Genomic DNA, 18,561 nt, shown 5'->3' on the forward strand with positions numbered 1-18,561 from the left:
TCATAGTACCTATTGGTGTATTAAAAACTCCAAAATGTTTTCTAGCAAAGAACCATTTCAGATTTTGTTGAAACCAGCATCTTCTCTATGTATTTGATGACAAGAATCTTTTCCACATAACTTTATAAATAGCCTACTTTTTGGAATAATGGCATGGGCTTTAGAGTTAAACAAACAAGAGTTTGGACTCTGGCCCTACCACATATTTAATGATCTTAATCACTCTAAGCCTTACCTTTCTCAACTGTATAATGGAGATAATAATGCCAACCTCATAGAGTTGTGTTATAATTTCATAAAATAAGGACCACTAATCACTAGCACAGTACCCAGCATAGAGTAGAATCTCATTAAATGGTAGTTATTATTTTTTTATTATCTCTTTGCAATTAAATTCTGACTCAATTTATACTTCCTATCAGCATTATGCCTGTACAGTTGATCTTCTATAAGTATTTACTGAATTAAATAATGCTGTTATTTGGGGAAGGTTATTTTTAGATAAATGTGTGATGGACAGGGAAGCCTAGCATGCTGCAATCCATGGGGTTGCAAAGAATTGGACACGATTTAGTGACTGAAGTGAACTGATAGAGCATTAAAAAATCTTATATATTTTAGTTATTTCAGTATTAATACTACATTGAGCTCAAATAAAAGTTTTAAATAGTTCCTAGATGCAAAGGAAATCCTAGATTTTAAATCTCATAGTTTGCTGATGTTTCTATCTACAACTAGAGAATGTGTCTATACAACTGAGATATCCTCAGATATTCAATTCTGTTACCATAGCGTAGTAGTAAAAACAGAATTAAGTAGTCAACTTTCCTGGGTCTGAATCCTGGCTCCTTTTTGTACAAACTATGTGCGATCAGTCTTAACCTCTTTGTACCTCAGTTTCCCATCTATAAAATAGGGCTTAGTAACAGCAGTTTGTTCATGGGATTATTGTAAGTACCTTTGTGAACATAATTGTGCATATATTCATTTAATATACATTAAGTATATATTTAATAATAATAATAATATATGAGTGATATGTGATATGATATAAATACATAATTTTATATGTAAATGAGTATATATGGATATGGTATACACTTATATGTAAAACACATATGTAATGTGCTAAGGATAGTGCCTAGTACAGACACTATAAAAATGTGATCTCTGTTACTACGCCGTGTGGCCTTTTCAGAAGCATAATCATTTATCAGTCACATACACTATTCACGTTGTTCCCTCCTCCACCCTTTGTTTCTTGTTTTTCTTACATGGCAGAATGATAAAACAATGGAAATGATGAGGAAAGGAGAGGAGGAGCTGTTGATTGGTGATTGTCCTGGCAAAAGGGAAAATTACTCAACATAAGGGGCACCAAAGCTAGAAAGGAGATGAAACAAAAATCTGAGTTTAGTGGAAAATCTGAAATGCCGCTCCTTTTAATTTCTTTAAAGAAATCTTTGTGAATTCTATAATCCACATTGTCTCTACCTAATAGATTTTTACAGTACGTGAACTCTTTTATTTCAGTACTCACTAAAGCAAGCATACATATTGTAATAATGGCATCAGAGGGAACTCCTGCTACAGGTTACAGACGTATATTTTATTTCATTCTGTGAATGCTTCTCCAAGCAGATTTTCTTTGTCTCTGGCATACCCTCTAAAAATTAGGTGTTTTGTTTGTTTGTATTTTGTTCTATAAAGAAGAACCTCTAGCTAAAACCTGAATAGACCTTCAGAGGTCTGTTTCTAAAGGTCAAAGACTACAGCAGATATTTCCAGTATTACCAGGTCCTCAACTGAGGTTTTATTGTGCTGGATTATAGCATAATCCATTGACATAATAAGGCACCTATTATGTTACAGAGGCAGTAGTGAGTTGATTTTCACATATTATTGGTTTCACAGTACAATGAATACAACTTGGCTTTTACCATCAAAATGAAATTTATGAGAGAGAGCTAACTGCATTCTTATGGGAGAATATATGGATGTGTGTAATTTCTACAGTGAGAGTGGTGACTGTTAGATCTTTGAGGTGTTCAAAGGAATTTGATATAAATAAATGTATATTTATAGTGTGATATAAAAAGCCTTATTTTCAAATAAGGTGGATCCCTATTATGACTCGATTTATTATGATGTATGTAAGATTATATACTAAGCTTTGAGACAGAAATACACATAGGAAGTATTTTACATAAATGCCAAATTGTTGGTATAAAAGACAGTATTGGCTCTGTCCCATGAGAATAGCATCATAATAGGAACATTATACCACCCTTTGTGTTGAAATACCTGCTCATTATATTTTCAATCTTTTTGTTCCTCAGTGAGTTCTTGAGTTTTAGAAAAATTAAGCACTTTCTTGCAGGGTGCAATGCATTTTGGTCCAATTGCTGCTTGTGTCTCCCACTGACTTTTGGACATCCTGAGGTGAGGAGAAATGTTTCCCAGCAACAGCAGCAGCAGCAAAATCTGGAATAAGATGACAGAGGGGTCAAAACTCAAACTAACTTGTGTAAAATGTGCAGTTTATTCTACTCATTTTCCATTTGCAGAAACATCCTTTGAAGCAATCAATTTTGGTAAAGTGATATTGAAGAGCAGGTTTTAAAAGTGAATACAGCAAGGTTGAGGTGAGGGAATTGATGAAAGCATAGTTAATATTTATTCAGAAGATCTACCAGTACTTTAAAACAATCTGTGTTTAACATGGCAAATTGTCTGTCATTAAAATGCTAATGAAATGGTAAACAACTGCTAAGTTTTTTATGCTAATGAATGGTGGCAGCTAAGTAGTTCTCAAGCCCTGTCTTTATTAGCACAGAGATTTGATTGGATAAGGGGGATCATTGTGCATTCTGACCTTTGTTGATGCAGCAATCTGTTTGTCAAGTTCCATGCTGCAGTCTATTTGATTTCAGTTTGTTAGTACAAAGTGACTCTTGCAGGCTCTTGGGGGCCATGTATTACTGTGTTATCAGAGCCACCATTGTGGGCTTAGAGAAAGAATTTTGCTTCCCTTTGTGAGACCCACAGTGGCAAAATAATTATACATTTGTTCATTGGGCATGTTAAAAGACAGAAGTCGACTGAGTAAATGTTGAAGATCTAATTGGTTTTATTGAACGATTCATGCATCAGACAGCATCCCTGCAGTGAACAGGCAAAAGAACGGGAAGATTTTGCCAACCTAAAAATAACACACAATGTGAGAGTTGTGAGTTAACTTTTATTTGGGGCAAAATGAAGACTATAGCCCCGGAGACAGCAATTCAGATAGCTCTGAGAAACTACTTCCAAGAGGTATGGAGGAAAGTCAGTGCGTATGTCCTTTTGGTGAAGGGGGAGTGCATGCAGTCACATATATATTTTTTGCAGAAGGTTTCTGCTAGTCATGAGGAATCAACATCACCATGAAGGATTTTAGTGCTTTTCTAGTTGTGAGGAGATGCAAGAATTGGCCTTATAAAAAATCAGGTCCTGAAAATGTCTGTCTGAAGACCTGTTCTGGCAGATTTTCTCAGAGCACAGAGCACGTCACTTCTACTCTCTACTCTGAGCTCCTTTCAGGGGGATGCTGCAAGTTAGCACCGACAGCCAGCACCTGATTTAATCCTTGTAGAGGAGGATGGCAAGTGCCAACGGCAAATGACAATTTGTAGTTGATGATTTTTAAAGGCATGGCAAGAAAAGCATAAACAAAAGGGATTATTTCAAACCTAAATAACCTATCTATGGGGGACAGAAGGGGTCTGTGTGAAAGATTACCGCATCTTCCTTTGGTTGATGGAGAGGGCCCATGTGACCAGTTGCCTCACTGGTGCTCACCAGAAGATCCCACCGTAACTGGTTAGGATTACATTCTTGGGTAGGTTTACATTCCTAGGTTGTAACTGCAGTTAGGTTAGGTACTAGCACAAGTGACTCCATTTTAGGTCTTTTCTTTTTTAACAGGCAGCTATAAGTATACTGTATACTTTTATACTTTAGGCTTTTGACAACTATAATAGCTATGAATTGTAAAAGGCCATTGATCTAATATAAGAAATATCTGTCTTTCAACTTAGCTAAGATTTTGAAGCAAAGCTTTTAAGATAAATATTTTAGTAAATGCCTCTGTAGCATCTGACACATTGATATAATACATCGTCTTGGATCTACAAGCTCTGAAGTTAGCAAGGAATGTAACATTACCTAATCAGAAGAATGATGTGTAATTAAATGCAAGGTGGTTATGTGAATGCCCGGTTGAGATTGAAGTATTTACTTTGTAGGGCCTTGCACATCACAGACAGTCAAATATATATCAAATAAAGAAGGAACTTTTTTAAGTGAAAAAAATATATAGAGTATTTACTTTGACGTTAGGGAAAAAAAGAACATCTCTGTTTGATCTATACTTTTAGCTGATTCTCTTTTTGCTGAGTCCTACTCTATATTCCCTAATGCATGGATTGACCTAAAGACTTGCCATTAGGGATAAATGCTTTAGACGCCCTTCTCATTTTTCCTGTTTTTAGGATCAATGTAAATAAGGTATGACAGTCTTTTAACACTATTGCCAATAGTGTTCTGGAATGATTTGAAAAATGATGCAGAGTTTATTAAGGAAATTCATTACCAAAAAAAAAATCACTGAAATAAAAATTTTAGCTATTCTGAGACACTATGAAAAAAGACTGATGGAAATTTTAATAGTCAGAGCATTTTCCCATGTTGTTCATTTCTCCTTGAAGTCAACGGGCAATTTTAGGCATGTAATTATTTGTGGTCCTATAGGACTTCCCTCGGAGAAGGCAATGGCACCCCACTCCAGTACTCTTGCCTGGAAAATCCCATGGATGGGGAAGTCTGGTGGGCTACAGTCCATGGGGTCTCTAAGAGTCAGACACGACTGAGCGACTTCCCTTTCACTTTTCACTTTCATGCATTGGAGAAGGAAATGGCAACCCACTCCATTGTTCTTGCCTGGAGAATCCCAGGAATGGGGGAGTCTGGTGGGCTACTGTCTATGGGGTCGCACAGAGTCAGGCACGACTGAAGCAACTTAGCAGCAGCAGCAGCAGCAGGACTTCCCTGGTAGCTCAGCTGATAAAGAATCTGCCTGCAATGCAGGAGACACCAGTTCAATTCCTGGGTTGGGAATATGCCCTGGAGAAGGAATAGGCTATCCAGACCAGTATTCTTGGGCTTCCCTGGTGGCTCAGATGGTAAAGAATCTGCCCACAATGCGAGATACCTAGGTTCAATCCCTGGGTTGGGAAGAGTCCCTGGAAGAGGGCATGGCAACCCACCCAGTGTTCTTGCCTGGAGAATCTCCATGGACAGAGGAGCCTGATGGGCTACAGTCCATGGAGTTCCAAAGAGTCAGACATGACTGAGTGACTAAGCACAGCACATTATCAGCATGTCAGAGAAAACTGGAACCTTCATACACTGCTGCTGCTGCTGCTAAGTTGCTTCAGTCGTGTCCGACTCGGTGCGACCCCAGAGATGGCAGCCCACCAGGCTCCCCCGTCCCTGGGATTCTCCAGGCAAGAACACTGGAGTGGGTTGCCATTTCCTTCTCCAATGCATGAAAGTGAAAAGTGAAAGTGAAGTCGCTCAATCGTGTCCGACTCCTGGTGATCCCATGGACTGCAGCCTACCAGGCTTCTCCGTCCATGGGATTTTCCAGGCAAGAGTACTGGAGTGGGGTGACATCGCCTTCTCCCATACACTGCTAGTGGTAGTATAAAATGGTTTGGCCATTTTGCAGGACAGCCTGAAAGTTCTCCAAAGGTTAAACCATTTGACTATCATATGACCCAACAATCTCCGGTTCCACTCTTAGGTGTATATCTAAGTGAACTAAAAACATTGTCACACAAAAATTTATAAACAAATGTTCATATCAGCATTATTCATAATGGTCCCAAAGTGGAAACAGCCCAAATATCCATCAACTGATGACTAAATAATAAAAAATGGTACATCTACAATAGAATATTATTAATCATTAAAAAGGAATGACATTCTGATACATGCTACAACATGAATGCATCTTAAAAGCATGCCAAGTAAAAGAAAACAGTCACAAAAAACCTCATATCATGTGATTTCATTTATGTGAAATGTCCAGAAAAGGCAGATCTGTAGAGACAGAAAGTAGATCAGTGGCTACCAAGAGCTGGAGGCGTTGGGAGAAAGTGAGAGTGACTGCTGATAAATATGGAGTTTCTTTTAGGGATCATGAAAATCTAATATTGATTATGGTCCTGGTTGCACAGGACTCTGAATATCTGAAAATCATTAAATTGTGCACTCTAAGTGTGTGAATTTTATCTTCACATGCCTGTCATATTTTGTTTAAAAAGGGCATATCAGAGCCTGTCTCCCAGAGAGCCACCTGCACCAGCAGTTACTGATCTACAGTATGTAGAGACTACAGACTAAAGAAAAACATGTGTTAATGGTGGAAAGGAGTGTTTTAAGTCTCCTACAGACAGGTTATACCAGCTATATAAAGACAACTAATAGAATTGTTAAAGGGATAGTTACTAAAATAATACAAGGCTTATTAGAAATAAAAGGTGAAATAAAAAATTTGGTTCCAACTCCTCTGTGTCCCTCCAAAACCTTGCCACATCATCACCCTGTTTGGATTCTCTAACTCTCCAGTGTCTAGACTAAGGACAACCTTCTAATTGTGTTTTTAGAGAACAAATTGTCCAAGTGATAACTTTCTTGGAAGTAGACCATAACTATGAGTCCAGGGTTTCTTCCTTGGGTGAAAACCCTATGCCTATCTCTGATTTGCATAAAACGCTCCCACTGGCCAGTCAATAATTATGAACAATAAAGATCATCTGGCTTCAGGAGGCTCCTCCCCTCCTCTCGCCTACATTTTTTGGCCAGTTGGAGGCAAGAGTTGAACAAGAGGATGATATTCTGCCCCACATGCCAGCAGGGTCTGTGTACTGTGTATCTCAGCAGAGTCTTAGCAGCCCTGGCCTTTACCATAGGGAAGCATCGTGTATCACTGTCTTAGACATTGAGCAAGAAGACCCTTTTTAACAGTGTTTTCTCCTCCTGTGCCATTTGCTGACTGCCAGCATAACTCTGTGGTGGTTTAGTTGCTAAGTCATGTCCAGTGACTTAGCATAGCTCTTGCTTGCAGGTTGCAGCTCAGCGGTCTTCTTTTTGTGCTTTAAGTTGGGGAGGGAGATGGATATAAGCAAGAGGTTACATTCATTTTTGTTTTGTTCCTGGCAGGCAGTACATGCCACACTACTACCCTTCCTGCTCTTGTGCGCACACCTACCCTGATGATGCAGCCTTCACTGGATATCAAACCGTTTATGTCATTTCCAGTGGACAGTAATTCTGCTGTTGGGCTCTTTCCAAATTTTAACACAGTGAGTACATGCATTTTTATTTTATTAATCTTCTCCTCAATCTCTTTCATTACAGTTGTGAATAAGCAGTAGATGGGACCTGTGCCCAAGTGTGTAATTTTATACCATATATTGGTTATACAACTCAGGTGTATTATGCGAGATAATGCTTCACCCATGAGAATTAGTCCAAACAAAGCCAGCATATTTACTTTACAAATATTTATTCAGGCAACTTTCCCCTGTTGCTTTGGGCAATTTTGATAGACTTTTCAGGGACTTCAGAACCTATGTTATTTTGGGGATGCTGTTCCCATGCTCAGGAGCACAATTTAGAGATCTCAAGTCATATTGATTTTTCCTTGCTAGTAGAAGGGAAAAAAAAGTGTATGTTTCAGCTCTCTGGGGACATTTTTATTTGGAAGATTTTTTTAGATAAAGACTCTTACACAAACAAAAATTTTATTTGGAAGCTATCATAGATTATGTGAATCTGATGCTATTAGTAAAAAGAAAAAATTCACTTTATATCTACATGTTAGTTGTCCACATGATACTTTAACATTCCTTTTAAAACATGATAAATATTAGTGAATTACCTGTAATTGCCAATGTTCTTTATTCAGGGCAGCTAGCCTTTTATCTGAATGAAATACAGTTTTTATAGATATGCCACGTGGAGCATGACACCCTTCAACAATAGAATTCCGCCCAAAATCTGCCCATAGCCAACTTCTAAGCTTACAGTAAAAGAAAAGGTTAACCAATTCAGATAATTGCATAAATTATGTCTGTTCAGTCAATGAATACAGTGGGTTGGGGCATGATGGTCTACATGAATGATCCAGCATTATAGAATAGAAGCTACCATCATCAAGAAAAAGAACTGCATTATCAGTATCACCAGACAGGGGACATCTGAAGCACTGCCAAATATTTCCTTCTGCAGATTTATCTTCTGTATGAAGTGAAAACAACAACAGGACTTTTCCTCAAGGATTGTAAATAAAATCTGCTGACAGGCCTTCTGTCGTAACTTAGGCCTGCTAACGTAATTAAAGGGTCATTAGTCAGCCAGCTTTTTAAAGAGCACCGGCCTTGACTTAGCAAGTAAATGGTTGAATGTTTTCATCTTCTTGGGGTTTTTCAGACACAAGTCACACAATTTTTTTTAAAGGCCTAAAATGGTGAACACTGTTTCTGGTGAAGTGGAGCAGCTCAGTAAGATAAATCACACCTGGCCTGCTCACATTAATCCATCAGGAGTGACCATGCCAAAGCAACATGTTGTGCCATTTCATCGAATGAACTGAAGCACGCCTGTTCTATCCTCTGTCTAAACATGGGTGATGCATTCCAGGCATAATTGAATTAAGCTGTACTTCTGAAAACGTTTATTAGATATTCATGTTTTGATTACTGTATTTTTGAAAGACAGCATTTATAACCACTGCAGAAGTCCAGTCACTGTCAGAAAGCAGAATTGAAAATGTGAGTAAGCATAAATGTCTCCTACGGTGGTTTACCTCTCTGTATTTTTTTTTTTTAACACAAGTAGTAATTATTTCAAAAATTCAAATAAAACATTAACGTTCAAAGCAAAATGTCAAAGTCACCATTCCTTATTGCTGTAGACACACTCCCTTCACTAGAGAAAAGTGCTCTCTGCGGCTGGCATGCATTCTTCCAGCCCCTTCTAGAAGTATGTTATGTACATATATAACAGGAACCTACCATCTGATTAGTGCTGTTCTCTAAGTCACTTTTAGAGAACTTCTAAATGTCTTACATATACTTCTCTGTTTTTAATGGCTGTAAAGCAACAGTGGAAAGAATATTTTATAAGTTAAAAAAAAAAAAAACAGCCTTATAGTGGCTTGTTAATGTTGTGTAGGGCTTACAGATGCACTGATGTTAGTCACAGTCATGCCCAGCTCTTTGCAGCCCCATAGATCCCACCAGGCTTCTCTGTCCATGGGATTCTCCAGGCAAGAATACAGGAGAATCTTCCTGACCCAGGGATCGAATCCAGGGCTCCTGCATTGCAGGCAGATTCTTTACTGTCTGAGCCACCACAGCAATTAACCATATGATATATTAATATTTGGGAGGAGGCAATGGCACCCCACTCCAGTACTATTGCCTGCAAAATCCCATGGACGAAGGAGCCTGGTAGGCTGCAGTCCATGGGTCGCACAGAGTCGGACACGACTGAAGTGACTTAGCAGCAGCATATTAATATTTGAGAAAATCCAAGGAATAATTGTACTAGTAGAATTTCATTGTTTTTTTCTTCTTGCTGCCGCTACTGCTGCTAAGTCGCTTCAGTCGTGTCCGACTCTGTGCAACCCCATAGATGGCAGCCCACCATGGTCCCCCGTCCCTGGGATTCTCAAGGCAATCACACTGGAGTGGGTTGCCATTTCCTTCTCCAACTTTCAAATGAAAATATTTTTTCCCGAAAGTGAAGAATATAGCAAAGAACTGCCTGATATGATCATTTTATTCTCTCTATATTATATCCAAGGCATTTATTGGATAGAGAGTTCTTCTGGTAATGTATTAAAAATTAAGTCATTTAATTTTTAAGTGAGACCCTCTATCATCTTGCAAAAAAAATTGAATTTATGGGATCATTGGGTTACCTATGATTTTTCACTGATTTGAAGTTTCAATTACTCTAATCCTTTTCCAATCGTCTTTTCCATTCCAATGTCTAATTCACCCAACAAACTTCCCAGGGCAATTTCACAGAAGTCACTGTCCACACTTTCCTAGGAAAATAGTTTTACATCACTAGTAATAATTATACTGGATTATTGTATTTTGAGGTGTTTTACATTCTTCAAAGGACTCAGACCTTAGAACATTTTAATCGACCATGATTATTATTCCTATTGTCTACATGAGGCAAAGGCATTAGTGAAGGAAGAACTGAGTCTTGAATTAGAATCTTCTAACTTCAAAATTGATGTTCTGGCTCTTCAGTGTCCTTGATTCTTTTGGTCCATGTCACCTCCCACCTCATTCAGTGTGAACAATGCTCAATCAGAAATCTTCTGTGCTCTTTTTGGCATCTTGGTAGACAATTTTCGGCAGAAAGAGGAAAGGATTTTTTTTGAATATGTAAAATAGACCTCTGCAAACAATATCTATGAAGCAGGATGTATTTTAAAAAGTTATAATTTCTTATTAGCAAATTTTAAAAGTATATTCTACTCAGTAGTCTGTGCGCTCTTTGAGAACCAACATGAATGCTACCATAATCACTTCATTTTTAAATCAAGAATAATATTAGTAAATATAAGAAATATATTTTAACCCATAAGTATTATCAGAAGAATGAACACTGTACTCTGAGACCATAGCTGAAAGCTTTTTAAGTTCCAAGTTTTGCTATTTTCTCTAAGTGGATTTAAAATACATATGTGAGGTAATGATTTCCTCCTGTTTTTATAGTGGAGTATGATACTGTTACACAATAAACACAGCAAGAATGAAATGGGATTCTGTCATATCTGAAAGCAGAATAGGTGGCTATTCTATGCTAAATTGTATGCAAAGGAGATACATGCTTCACAGGATTCGTTTAGTGGCCATCTTCCCTTACAACTGACAAAATCTCTCTGTGTTTATAGGTGAGAATAAGCAAAAAAATTCAAGAACACTTTTGAAGGGGAGTTCTGAGGAGACATGCTAGGGAAAATGGGGTTTGGCTCACTGATGTTTTGTGGTGGACTGTATGTCAAAGGTACATGTCTGGAGAATAAGGACGTTAACTCTGCTCTTCAGGAGTTGGACTTCACAGAGGGACTGTTTGAGCCTCTGACAGGTGAAAGACTGAGCAAACCAAAATGTAAATTTTTAAAGGTCTTGACCTTTTTATCTAAAGCTTGATAGGCTTTCCTGCCAGGCAAGTCACTGAGGCTCACTTCCGCCATGCTACCCAGCCTTCGTTTATTTGTCATTCGGGGGCCAACACAGATAGCACCTCCTTCACGGGAGACTTTCTATGACTCTTCCAGTCTGACTTAAGTGCCCATCCTCTGTATTCCCAAAGGAACTCCCAATTGCACCATCTTCTCCCTGATTAACCATCAATCTTCACTGGAATGTCAGACTCTTGAGAACAGGGGCTATATTTTGTTTATCTTTGTATGCTTGGTGTCTGGCACAGCTGCTCAATAAAACTTTTTGAAGGAAGGATAGAGGAAAGGGCTCTAGTTTCTCAGTTTTCAGTGTCCCTGGTACCCCATCTAGCAAAGGCAATTTCAGCATTTCTGAGCCTTAAAGACAAGGTGATAAGAGTAGGTGTTTACTTTTATTTTCCTGAGAATTTTCATCCTTTTTTAGTTGAAAAGGAGTAATTGGATATAAACTTTTCTCTAGCTATAGTTCTGGCTTTCTCTGTGTGGATGTTATGGAAACTCTACAAATATCAACTGCATTCTTTGTCCTAGGTCCTAGTCTTAGGAGCATTTAGTTTAAAATCAAGATCATTAGTTATAGAATTAACATTCCATATTAAAACATAATATATGAACTAAAGAGTACTGGGTTTGGGGAAGGAGATAAACAAAAAATTAAAACAAGAGTACCATAGTGCCCAAGAAACTTATAAGAAATAGAATTAATAAGTAAGAAAAGGCAAGAAAATATAATGCTGCTGCTGCTGCTAAGTCACTTCAGTTGTGTCCAACTCTGTGCGACCCCATAGACAGCAGCCCACGAGGCTCCCCCGTCCCTGGGATTCTCCAGGCAAGAACACTGGAGTTGGTTGCCATTTCCTTCTCCAATGCATGAAAGGGAAAAGTGAAAGTGAAGTCGCTCAGTCATGTCTGACTCTTAGCGACCCCATGGACTGTAGCCCACCAGGTTCCTCCATCCATGGGATTTTCCAGGCAAGAGTACTGGAGTGGGGTGCCGTTGCCTTCTCCAAGATAATATAATAACCCCCCCCAAAATAGATAAAGTTAAAATAGTTACTGAACTTTATATTGTTCAAGAAAGGCCAGAAAGAATGAATTTTTGCATCCTAATAGAACTATTTTCTTTGTTATTCACTTTACTTCAATTTGCAAAGTACTTCATGGCCATCCTTTAATTTTTGAGCATGATTTTTTTTAGCTGCCAAATGTATATAATTATTTCTTCCTATTAGAATCAGAATCTCCCAATTATTTATTGTGGATTCCATTTTAATCTTCCTCTTACCTGGATTAATACTTGGTATTTAATACTTGGTATTCTATATCTGGATAATACATGGTTATCCTTAATAAGAGACATCTTCAAATTTTAAATAAGTTGCATACTTACCATGATGGATCATGTCAACTTAATATGATAAAATAGGTCCATTTTGTAGGCATACCTATATACATGCTGTTATCGACTGAATATGTCCTCCTCCCCAAATTCACATATTGAAGCTCTAACACCTGATAATACTTAGAAATTGGGCCTTTGAGAGATGATTAGTTAGATGAGGTCTTGAGGGTGGTGCCCTCATAATGTGATTAATGCCCTTTTAAGTAGAGACACCAGAAAGCTATTCCTTTATCTACCATGTGAGAACATGGTGAAAAGGAAGCCATCTGCAAGCAGAAAGACAGCTCGCTGGTGGCCTTGATCTTGGGCTTTTAGCCTCCAAGATTTTGAGAAATTTATTTCTGTTGTTTCAGCCACCCAGTCCATGGTATTTTGTTATGGCAGCTCAAGCAGACTAAGACACATATGCAGTCTATATATTGTTTTTGTTTTTGTTGTTATTCATTTGCTAAATCATGTCCAACTTTTTCAAGTTTCTTTTTGACAGTCACATATTAGATATATGCACAGATATATTTGTGTGATGCTCCAGAGCTATAGCTATAATCAAGAGCCCCCATAAGACCAGAGTCGTCTGTCAGTTTCTCTGCTGATTGGCAATATTTTCCATGCCTGTTTATTTCAAATGTCTTTGTGAGTCCTGCCATGTTTTTGCATCTCCTCCAGGAAAGGATATGCACAATGAGGGTCACTGATACTTTATTGCAAGAGGCTCAGTGATCTTATTTTTGTGGGAAAAAAAATGGATTTTTATTACCTACCTTGAATTTATTTTTTTCCTGACTCATGAACAAACATGCGGAGAAGAATAAAGATTATTTCTATTATATAAAGTCCCAAATTGCTATATGATTCTTTGAACCATCCATAACAAGTTGTGGAATGAGAAATATGTTTACCATTTATTTTATTGTTCTAAATTCTTTGAGATTCTGGATCATTCATAGTTTGTGATTTCAATGACTATTTAAAAAATTTTTATTTCTTTTAGTAGAAATAATCATATATTTATCAAGGAGGTCCAAAATAAATCAGGAATCAAACTCACATTCACTTTGCTGTGAATTCATGCCATGCTTCTCATGAGATGTTACTGTAAGGAAACCTGAAGTAAGCTAGAACATTCCATTTTTAACCTGCCTTTAAAATCTATATCAATTTAATGAAGTCCTTAGATTGTGTTCAAATATCCCATTTCTCTCTTCACTCTTGAAATCCTTTTAGAATATATAGATATTATTGATATGGTATGTGTATATCCATGTATGCTTACATAATGTGTGGCCATATATGTGCTCTGTCCTTAATGAAATTACTTGTCCAAGGCATCCAAGGAAAAAAACATGCATTCACAACCAGTTGTAGAATGTCTACATGTGCCAGTCTTTGTGCTAAGGAGGAGTAATAGTGAATAAGACAGAAGCTGCTTTCACTATCTGGTAGATACTACTTCTTCCTCTTGTTTAATTTGTCATCAGATAACAGAGGATTCTGCTTATAATGAATAGTGAAGTCAGTTGATAAAAGCTGCCAGAAACATCAGGTTAAGACCTTGATGGACCTTTACAGGGTCAGGAATCACAAGGTTTCAGGAGCATGTGAAAAGAGGGACCCATAGTTCCACCATGCTGTGTCCTCTTTCGTGTCCCTTTCATTATCCTAGCCTCAACCTCACATGGCTCTGGAGCCTCATCTTCAGTGCTAGAGTTTCAAGGATTATGTGTACTTGGAGGGCACATCAGATTTTCTGGCAAGACAGATCTTCAGTCTTGGAGCTGTCCCAGGTCAGCATTTTTTAGAGTAGAGTCAACTTGGCAAAAGTGTCTGTGTCAGGCCCTCTTTTTAAAAAATGTGTCTTATTCTTAACTAATCTCCAGCTAAATAAAAGAAGAAACCAACAACAACCCTGTTCCTAGGTTCTTGCAGTGACCAAGCCTTTTTAATACCTGTGGTAAAGTAGGAGAGCTTAATAAATACAAAATGTGGCAGAATATTATTGTACAAAACATTGCTTCCAGCCCAGAAGCAGTATTTCTAAATCAGTTACTCTCTAAACAATCGTTGATGATGGTGTTCCTTGAGAAACCTTTATCAAAAGCTTGGGGACCCACCAATAGCACAGACTTTTTTTTCTTCTCTCTAGATTCTTATATTCAGAATTAGATCTCAAATCTCTTTGGGGAAGGGAAAAAGATGTTTTAGAATATTCTAATCCCTGGATTTTTTATAGTGGCTTTTGAGGGTACTAAAGATGAATTGGAGTGCTATTTAGCAATCTGTGAAGTTTCAACATCTTTGTGGAGATCAGTAGGGATCTTGGAAAAATACTTTTTTTTCACAGGTTTAGCTGTCAATTTAAGTTTTCTTACCTTCCTTTGTACATTCTGATGCTTGAGACAACGTGAAAGAACATAAATTATGTGAATGATACCTTATTTTCATGGAATTCTAGTATCAGAGGGCTTTAGTGTATTTTAAAGGCATTCTACAATGAATTTTTTTTTTAACTTTACAATATTGAATGAAATTTTTTTAACACACCTATATTTAAAATAGACTACATGTGTCTTTGTGGTACCCTTTTTGCAGAGCAGAAGGTTGTAGAATATAATCTAGTCTTCTTATTTCTTCCTATAGACAGCTCTGCCAATGAAAAGAGGGCAAGTAAAAACTATCAGACAGGCAAGAGCTGGTTTTCCACCCTACGGTATCCTGAATTTAAATGTGTGTATTTCTCACAGGTTGTTCATATGGGGCATACTATTTAAAGTATCCAGTAAATCCTCATGGCTCCTAACATCGGGCTTTGCAGGATATTCTATTCAGAAGATGAATTTGTCTTGTCAGTGTCTTACTTGTTTTCTCTTATTAGGGACAGTTTCTAGAGCCAAGTGAAGATCTGAGAGGTAGAGCAGGAAATATATGTGTTCTCTTTCACAGGCTTGTGATTTACAGACAATTAGATATATACAGAAAGTCTCCAACAATTCAAAACTTGTATGTGGGTCTAATTTCTTTGTTTTCCTTATGTAGACATCAAGTTTCCATAGTATGTAAAAGGGTTAATTGTCATGATAACCAAATCCACAAAATTTCCATTTCCAAAATGAGCTGAAGCTATTAGATGCTAAAATGATTACTAATAGCCATTATCACATGATACATACTTAAGTTTCAACTTTGAAGTACTTACCTTCTAAAGGAGACAGTGGCATTCATTCATTTAGTCAGTCAGTCAGTCAGCATTGATATCCCACTTCCTCCCCAAAACCACTTGGAACATCCCCTCTGATCTGAGAAATAAGGCTTCTTGACATGTTCCAAAGTGAGTCTTCTAACAGTCCTGTCTGGCCTTGGACTCTACTTTGTGCCACCCTGGGGAGCAGGAACCAGAGTGGAGGGGAGAAAAAGGAAGAGCGGGCTATTTCATTACATAGGGAAGGAGCACTTGACAAGAGTCAGAACACCGCAATGGACTTGTTTTCTTTGATCTTGAATAAAGCAACTTGGTTCTACTTTCCCTCAATCTAAAACTAGGGGATGATTAATACCTCCCTAGTCTATATCATGACATCATGAAAATTTGAGTTATTATATTTATGGAGTATTGAGGATATGACTGACGATTTAGAAAATTTCTGGAATTCAGTGGATGTGAAAAAACTGAAGCAATATAACATACCACCATCCTATTTTTAGTAATTTAAAATACCCATCAATTTCAAATGAGATGTTTATGAGGTGATTCCCAAACAGAAAAGCTATATTCTTATAAATAATATAAATATTTTTATTAATATTTCTATCTCTTTGATCTCATCTTCTTAGCCAGTTACCTTAAATAAATCAAGATACGTTTATCCCTGGGGCTAGAATTGTGCATTAGAGCAATCCTAACTAAGGTCGATGCTAAGAATATGGCTAAGACCTCATTCATGAGTTTTACATTTACAGTCAGCTTGAAGAAGACATGTCTGGCACTAAGCAGGTGCTCAATTTACGTTAGCTCGAATGCTATAAAAGTAGTGCATACCTAAAGACCAGAATCACCTGATGGCCTGAAGACAAGGAAGAGGAATAATGAATTTTGAGCAGTGCTGGGGAGAAATATATTAAGTATATTAAGTAATATAAGAAGTATATTAAGTGGAGGTTGGGAATAACCACAACTAGTTTGGCTGGATTCCTTTTTTCTCCATTTATCTTCAATAATATTTAGATTTTAAAAGCCACGCATAAAGATATTTTGAGCCCAAAAGCTTTGCACCCGTGACACATGGTCATTGACACCAAAGATACAAAGATGTTTTCTGTTATATTTTCACACTGCTGTTGACTTCCAAATAGAGAACCTTTATTCTCACATTATTTATTAATCAAATTGGTGTTAGTTAAAATGGAAATTAAACATATTTTAAACTCAAAATAGTCCACATGTTCATTTATCCTTCTTGTATTGATAAAGGAAGTATATTCTAAACATTCTTTGGATCTTTGACCATTACAGAACTCTCTTCACCATACTGCCTTCTTTTTTTATTTAATTTGCCAATTTAATTTGAATTTAATTTGCCAGTCATACGAGAAGAACCCATGCAACCTGTGCAGTAATACCTAATTGTAAATTCAGTGTGACATCTACCTGTAAACTCAAAGCTTCCTCAAAAACGACCAGTAGGTTTATACTCTATTCCCAAATATTATATAGCCCTTAAAGATATGTACATATGTAGGAAAACTGTTCTTTCTTAGAATATAAACATTAGCCTAAATAAAACTTTAAAAATATACAAGCCAAGATATTCTAGCTCCGTAGCTGTCAGGAATAGCAGAGAAATGTATCAATCTGTAGACTTCTGGGGCAGGAAGGGAGGGATTAAAAGAGATACATTTTAAATCAGTTCCTTCCTAAAAGAACTTTCTAGAAAGAGCCTGTGGCACATAGCTCATCACTTCTTGTGCAATCAGACCCTCCATTGTCTTCTGAGAGAGCTGCCACTTCACAAGACCGGCCCCTTTAACGGATGAGTAGCCTCTGAAGAAGAATTGTGACAGCCAGATGTGGAGTTCTTTGAAGCTACACTTTCTGGGGAACCATCATTTTGGTTACAAGCAAGAGTAATATCAGAATTTCCTGGGAATCAGTCATCACAGGAAATTATCAGCAATTCATAGACTTTCCTTTTTGTATTTGCTTCGGCCTCAAGGGTAATCACAAAAGATTATAGTCTCCATTTCAGCTTCCATATCACTGACATATTCTTCTCTGCTGAGAACAATTGATTTCCAGAGGCCAGCTTTTAACCCCAGCTTCAGGAGGCCACTCAGGCTGCAATGGTTTGATAACCGCCAACAGTTGTTTCTGTGATATGGTTCTGATGTGAGGCAGCGATTCAGTGATTCCTGACTAATTATAAGAATCCTTTTAAATAAAATGACATATCAACTTCTCATGCTATTGGATATCGTTATTTTTTTCCATTTTAATAAGTGTTAGAAGTTGAGGGAGACAGAAGGGTAAATAAAAATTTTCAAATTACTGTTGTGAAGATTTTGAAGCCAGCATCCTGAAAGACCGAATTTCAGAATGGAAACAGAATAATTCAGAAATGTTTGTGAAAGTCTTCAGAGATAGATTAAAAAACCAGTGATTTTTGCTTCATATTAGGATTCTTCATGAACATTACTAAGGGATTTTGTGATTCATGACAACTTGCTATGTAATTCATATAGGTCTTTCTCCTTTGCTTGATTAGGAAATCTTGATGCCATGTCCATGGTCAAAATGTAAGGAAATTGACACGTTTTTAACTGATGATTTTATTTTATTTGCATATTCATT

At 37.3% G+C, this 18,561-nt stretch overlaps 1 protein-coding gene across 11 annotated transcripts in view; it reads left to right on the plus strand.

Moving 5' to 3' along the window:
• Positions 1 to 18,561, plus strand: part of ZNF385B (zinc finger protein 385B) — a 475,657-nt gene that overhangs the window by 363,432 nt on the left and 93,664 nt on the right. For all 11 annotated transcript variants that reach the window (XM_070802844.1, XM_019969931.2, XM_019969940.2 and 8 more), the window contains one exon: positions 7,267 to 7,409. In XM_070802844.1, the coding sequence (XP_070658945.1) occupies positions 7,267 to 7,409 (143 nt within the window). The remainder of the gene's footprint in view (positions 1 to 7,266; positions 7,410 to 18,561) is intronic.

Source organism: Bos indicus, chromosome 2 (assembly GCF_029378745.1).
Source record: "Bos indicus isolate NIAB-ARS_2022 breed Sahiwal x Tharparkar chromosome 2, NIAB-ARS_B.indTharparkar_mat_pri_1.0, whole genome shotgun sequence".
Taxonomy (NCBI): domain Eukaryota; kingdom Metazoa; phylum Chordata; class Mammalia; order Artiodactyla; family Bovidae; genus Bos; species Bos indicus.